The sequence below is a fragment of the Salvelinus sp. IW2-2015 genome, unplaced genomic scaffold (genome assembly GCF_002910315.2).
Source record: "Salvelinus sp. IW2-2015 unplaced genomic scaffold, ASM291031v2 Un_scaffold1683, whole genome shotgun sequence".
Taxonomy (NCBI): Eukaryota; Metazoa; Chordata; class Actinopteri; order Salmoniformes; family Salmonidae; genus Salvelinus; species Salvelinus sp. IW2-2015.
This window is the reverse complement of record NW_019943083.1, coordinates 155,122-161,875: the sequence shown is the minus strand read 5'-3', so window position 1 is coordinate 161,875 and position 6,754 is coordinate 155,122. Positions and strand designations below refer to the sequence as shown.

Sequence of the window (6,754 nt, the reverse complement as noted above, 5' to 3'; positions counted from 1 at the left end):
ACTCTTGGTCTATCAGTAGTGCCGCTATATAGGGAAATAGGGCTCTGGTCTAAAAGTAGTGCAACTATATAGGGAATAGAGCTCTGGTCTATCATTCAACAGTGACTAATAGTGGGAATAGGCTCTGGTCTAAGTAGTGCACTACTATAGGGAATAGGCTCTGGTCTATAAGTAGTGCACTATACCTAAGGGAAAGGGCTCTGGTCTAAAGTAGTGTACTATATAGGGAATAGGAGCCATTTGGGACGCTGGGAGACAGGAATAAGAGTGAAGGAGAGAGGTTGTTCTAGCGGCTCTAGACCTAACCCTAGTGTAGCCATGAACAACATGGGGTGGTCCCTCCTCCAAACACCCAGACGGTGAAGAAGACGATAGGAGGGTGGTGGGTGAACACGTCATCTGGCGAGCGTAGTAGCTGTGTCCCGGATTGGCCAGGGCAAACGCCCATCGCCCCCGCAGGCCTGGAGGGGAACAAACGCAAGCAAGTCACTCAATCAAGTGTATTTTTAAAGCTCCTTTATACATCAGCGTTGTCAAAGTCCTTTAAAGTTAGACCACCTAGCTAGTAAAGTCTGGAGAATCCACAGTAAAACCACCTAGCTAGTAACGTCTGGAGAACCCCAGTAAAACCACCTAGCTAGTAACGTCTGGAGAACCCACAGTTAGACCACCTAGCTAGTAACGTCTGGAGAGAACCCACAGTAAACCACCTAAGCTTAGTAACGTCTGGAGAACCCACAAGTAAAACCACACCTAGCCTAGTGAAACGTCTGGAGAAGACACCAAAGTAAACCACCTAGCTAGTGACGTCTGGAGACCCACAGTAAAACCACCTAGCTAGTGACGTCTGGAGAACCCACGGTAAAACCACCTAGCCTAGTGACTGTCTGGAGAAACCCACGGTAAACCACCTGCTAGTGACGTCTGGAGAACCCACGGTAAAACCACCTAGCTAGTGACGTCTGGAGAACCCACGGTAAAACCACCTAGCTAGTGACGTCTGGAGAACCCACGGTAAAACCACCTAGCTAGTGACGTCTGGAGAACCCACAGTAAAACCACCTAGCTAGTGAAGTCTGGAGAGGAACCCACAGTAAAACCCACCTACATAGTGACGTCTGGAGAACCAACAGTAAACCACCTAGCTAGTGACGTCTGGAGAACCCACATAAACCACCTAGCTAGTGACGTTCTGGAGAACCCACAGTAAAACCACCTAGCTAGTGACGTCTGGAGAACCCACAGTAAAAACCACCTACTATGACGTCTGGAGAGGAACCCACAGTAAAAACCACCTAGCTAGTGACGTCTGGAGAGGAACCCACAGTAAAACCACCTAGCTAGTGACGTCTGGAGAACCCACAGTAAAACCACCTAGCTAGTGACGTCTGGAGAACCCACGTAAACCACCTAGCTAGTGACGTCTGGAGAGGAACCCACAGTAAAACCACCTAGCTAGTGACGTCTGGAGAGGAACCCACAGTAAAACCACCTAGCTAGTGACGTCTGGAGAACCCACAGTAAAACCACCTAGCTAGTGACGTCTGGAGAACCCACAGTAAAAACCACCTAGCTAGTAACGTCTGGAGAGGAACCCACAGTAAAACCACCTAGCTAGTGACGTCTGGAGAACCCAAGTAAACCACCTAGAGTGACGTCTGGAGAGGACCCACAGTAAACCACCTAGCTAGTGACGTCTGGAGAACCCACGGTAACACCTAGCTAGTGACGTTCTGGAGAGGAACCCACAGTAAAACACCTAGCTAGTGACGTCTGGAGAACCCACAGTAAAACCACCTAGCTAGTGACGTCTGGAGAACCCACCAGTAAAACCACCTAGCTAGTGACGTCTGGAGAACCCACAGTAAAACCACCTAGCTAGTGACGTCTGGAGAAACCCACAGTAAACCCACTAGCTAGTGATGTCTGGAGAACCCACAGTAAAACCACCTAGCTAGTGACGTCTGGAGAAGAACCCACAGTAAAACCACCTAGCTAGTGAGTCTGGAGACCACAGTAAAACACCTAGCTAGTGACGTCTGGAGAGGAACCCACAGTAAAAACCACCTAGCTAGTGATTCTGGAGAACCCACAGTAAAACCACCTAGCTAGTGATGCTGGAGAACTCACAGTAAACCACCTAGCTAGTGACGTCTGGAGAAGAACCCACAGTAAAACAACCTAGCTAGTGACGTTCTGGAGAACCCACAGTAAAACCACCTAGCTAGTGACGTCTGGAGAGGAACCCACAGTAAAACACCTAGCTATGACGTCTGGAGAGGAACCCACAGTAAAACCACCTAGCTAGTAACACATAATGACAATTCAAGGATGGTGTCACATCAGAGCCCTGTGGAGTTGGTGGGGTCATCAGAGCCCTGTGGAGTGGGTGTCATCAGAGCCCTGTGGAGTGGGTGTCACAGAGCCCTGTGGAGTTGGTGGGTGTCATCAGAGCCCTGTGGAGTGGTGGGGGGTCATCAGAGCCCTGTGGAGTGGGTGGGTGTCATCAGAGCCCTGTGGAGTGGGTGGGTGTCATCAGAGCCCTGTGGATGGGTGGGTGTCATAGAGCCCTGTGGAGTGGGTGGGTGTCATCAGAGCCTGTGGAGTGGGTGGGGTCATCAGAGCCCTGTGGAGTGGGTGGGTTGTCATCAGAGCCCTGTGGAGTGGGTGGGTGTCACTAGAGCCCTGTGGAGTGGTGGGTGTCATCAGAGCCCTGTGGAGTGGGTGGGTGTCATCAGAGCCCTGTGGAGTGGTGGGGTCATCAGAGCCCTGTGGAGTGGTGGTGTCATCAGAGCCCTGTGGAGTGGGTGGGTGTCATCAGAGCCCCTGTGGAGTGGGTGGGTGTCAACAGAGCCCTGTGGAGTGGGTGGGTGTCATCAGAGCCGTGGAGTGGGTGGGTGTCATCAGAGCCCTGTGGAGTGGTGGTGGTAATCAGACCCTGTGGAGTGTGTCATCAGAGCCCTGGTGGGAGTGGGTGGGTGTCATCAGAGCCCTGTGGAGTGGTGGGAGTTGTAGCTCAGAGCCAGTAAGAGAGTGGGTGTAATCAGAGCCCAGGAGTGGGTAAAGAGGGTAATCAGAGCCCTGTGGAGTGGGTGTCATCGAGAGCCTGTTGGAGTGGGTGGGTGTCATCAGAGCCCTGTGGGAGTGGGGGTGTCATTGTCCATGATCATTTGTGGTTTTACTTTTCAATGTCCTTCATTGATTCCAGGCTGCTGCCAACTGTAGTACTGGCTTTGTTAATGATTTGGTCAAGCTTGTTTAATGTCCTTTATGTGCTCAATTCCCTTTCCAGCACACAACAGCACAGGTCCCTACTACACCTCGCCACAGGTCCCTACTACACTCGCCACAGGTGCCTACTACACTCGCCACAGGTCCCTACTACACTCGCCAAAACACTGCTATAGAACATACTACACATTTTGTCACATACATTCAAAGATCTAAGCTTCCTTATAAAGTACAGTCTGGGCTTTTTAGTAGACACTGAGGATTCTCCTTCCAGTACAGTCTGGGCTTTTTAGTAGTGACTGAGGATTCTCCTTCCAGTACACAGCTGACTATAGCAGTCTCCTCTCATCACACAGCTGACTATAGTAGAGTCTCCTCTCATCACACAGCTGACTAAATCAGTCTCCTCTCATCACACAGTTGACTATAGCAGTCTCCTCTCATCACACAGCTGACTATAGCAGAGTCTCCTCTCATCACACAGCTGACTCTAGCAGCCTCCTCTCATCACACAGCTGACTACAGCAGTCTCCTCTCATCACACAGCTGACTACAACAGAGTCTCCTCTCATCACACAGCTGACTATAGCAGAGTCATCAGATAATGTCTAAGTGGCTCAGTTCATTGGTGTTTGAAGTCATTTGTGTAAAGGGTAAAAGGTGACAGGAGACGGTCCTGCGCCACCCGTGTTGGTACATATCCGATCTGATACTGCCTGGTTCAGCCTTACCTACGCTGTTCTATTTGTCAGGTAGTTCACAATCCATTTGATTTTGTGTGGGTTTACGTGAATGTCCTTTATCTTTTGGGCCTGCGGGTTGGGTTGTATGGTATTAAAAGCACTGGAGAAGTCGAAGAACATTGTTGTCACCACGGCTTCTCCAGGTGTGGAGGAGGGAGAGCATCTTCAACACCAGTTTTTGGGCAGTAGGCAAATTGCAAAGGATCCAGATCGCCTGTCACCTCGACCCTTCATGAAAGGTATTAAAACCCACTCAAAGGTTTTCAGGACTTGTGTGAAGTCTTTCAGTGCAGTCCCTCCTGCTTTCTTTAAAATGGGTACTATGCAGGATGTTTTCCATTTAGAATATCTGTGAGTATGACAGCCTGTTGATTAGCACACACCTTGAGTCCTCTGGCTTTAAAACCCCCATCAGGCCCTGCTGACTTCCTGGGATTGATCCTCTTCAGCAGCTTAACCAAATGTTCCTCCCAGATGCTCATGGGCTCAGTGCTTCCCAGAGTCCAGCACCTCCCCAATCTGCTGTTGCTCTGCTGAGAAACTGGTTCAACTCTGTGGCTCTGTCCCTTCCCCCCATCAGCCCCATGGTGCTGTTATCTTCTTCATACCATCCCAGACATCCTTCATGTTATTCTCTTGCAGCGTTCTAATTTCAGTTTGTATTTATGTTTTGCCTTTCCTGATCAGCCCTTTAATTTCGTTCTGTACTACTGTCAACTCATCCCTATTTCCATTATGTAAACCCTTCTTTTTCCTGTTCAGTGCCTCCTTGATTTATTTTATGACGCATGGTTTATTATTTGCATAGCATTTCACAGTTTTGCTTGGCACCACATTGTCAGTACAGGAGTTAAAACTTCTTCTTAATAGGGGGCGCTATTTTCACTTTGGGAAAAAATCGTGCCCAAATTAAACGGCCTCGTACTCTGTTCTAGATCATACAATATGCATATTATTATTACTATTGGATAGAAAACACTAAAACTGTTTGAATTATATCTGTGAGTAAAAAACAGAACTCATTTGGCAGCAAACTTCCAAACAGGAAGTGAAAATTCTGAAAATGGGGCTCTGTCAGGGCCTGCCTATTCAACTGGCTTATATTTATGGATCTGTATGCATTCATACGCCTTCCACTAGATGTCAACAGGCAGTAGAATGTTGAATGGGGTGTCTAGCTTGATGTGAGACCGAATGAGAGCTTTTGGAGTGACAGGTCCGCCTTATTGGCAGTATTCAACTGCGCACCAGGGAACCTCACATTGTCTTCTGAAATGCATTCGGTATACACGACGAAATGCTCCGGCTCTGATTTTATTGGATACATATGAGAAAAACATCATAAAGTAGGATTTTCAACCGAGTTTGACCAGTTTATTCTACGTTTATTGGCCTTTGGAATTTTTCGTTCCAGGCGCAAAGATTTCTTGGACATGTGCCCTCCACATGGCTAGCCAAAGTTGCTAATTCGACAGAAGAAATGGACATTCTAAAACAAAACAACGATTTATTCTGGAACTAGACTCCTTGCACAACATTCTGATGGAAGATCATCAAAAGTAAGAGAATATTTATGATGTTATTTCGTTTTTTTGTGGTTTATGTTGGTCCAACAAGGTGGAGAATTGGTGAGCGCTGTCTCACAATATTGCATGCTGTATGTTGTACTAAAGTTATTTTTTTTAAAATCTAACACAGCAGTTGCATTAAAAACCAGTGTATCTTTCATTTGCTGTACAACATGTTTTCTTAGTAAAGTTTATGATGAGTTTTTTGTTTAGATTACGTGACTGTCCAAAATTTGAATTTTACTAGAGACATCTTGGTCTATACTAGAGACATCATTGTCTATACTAGAGACATCATTGGTCTATATAGAGACATCATTGGTCTATACTAGAGACATCATTGGTCTATACTAGAGACATCATTGGTCTATACTAGAGACATCATTGTCTAACTAGAGACTCATTGGTCTATACTAGATCATTGTCTATCTAGACTCATGGTCTATACTAGAGACATCATTGGTCTATACTAGAGCATCATGCACTAGACATCATTGGTCTATACTAGAGACATCATTGGTCTATACTAGAGACATCATGTGGTCTATACTAGAACGACATCATTGGTCTATACTAGAGACATCATTGGTCTATACTAGAGACATCATTGGTCTATACTAGAGACATCATGTCTATCTAGAGACTATGCTACTAGACGACCTCACTGTTACTGCAAATCACATCATGTGCTGGAAGTTGCCCCTGATCTTTCCTGCGTCCCAGGTTGAGCAGGAAGGAGAGGGGGTAGATGTTGGCGGCACGGCCTATGAAGATGGCCAGCTGACGGACGGGACAGTGTTGAGGATAGAAGTCGGTATACATAAGGACATAAACTCTGCCACATGTGAAGACACACCCAAGCAGCCTGTTTACCTTGAAACTATCACCACTGACAGTGAACTATCAACAGTTAAAGGGGAATGGAAACATTATCCACTCTTAAAGGGGAATGGAAACACTATCCACTCTTAAAGGGGAATGGAAACACTATCCACTCTTAAAGGGGAATGGAAACACTGATCCACTCTTGAAGGGGGAATGGAAACACTATCCACTCTTGAAGGGGAATGGAACACTTTCCACTCTTGAAGGGGAATGGAAACACTTCCACTCTTAAAGGGGAATGGAAACACTATCCACGTGAACTATCAAAAGGGGAATGGAAACACTATAACCACTTGACTTAAAGGGAATGGAAACACTATCGCACTT

At 46.8% G+C, this 6,754-nt stretch overlaps 1 protein-coding gene across 1 annotated transcript in view; it reads right to left on the bottom strand.

Moving 5' to 3' along the window:
• Positions 1 to 307: 307 nt before the first annotated feature.
• The window catches only part of LOC112071691 (sodium/hydrogen exchanger 7-like), a 46,688-nt gene continuing 40,241 nt past the window's right edge, over positions 308 to 6,754 (bottom strand). The window contains 5 exon segments of the mRNA XM_024139129.2: positions 308 to 373; positions 376 to 461; position 4,718; positions 6,214 to 6,253; positions 6,255 to 6,322. Of these exon segments, the coding sequence (XP_023994897.2) occupies positions 308 to 373; positions 376 to 461; position 4,718; positions 6,214 to 6,253; positions 6,255 to 6,322 (261 nt within the window).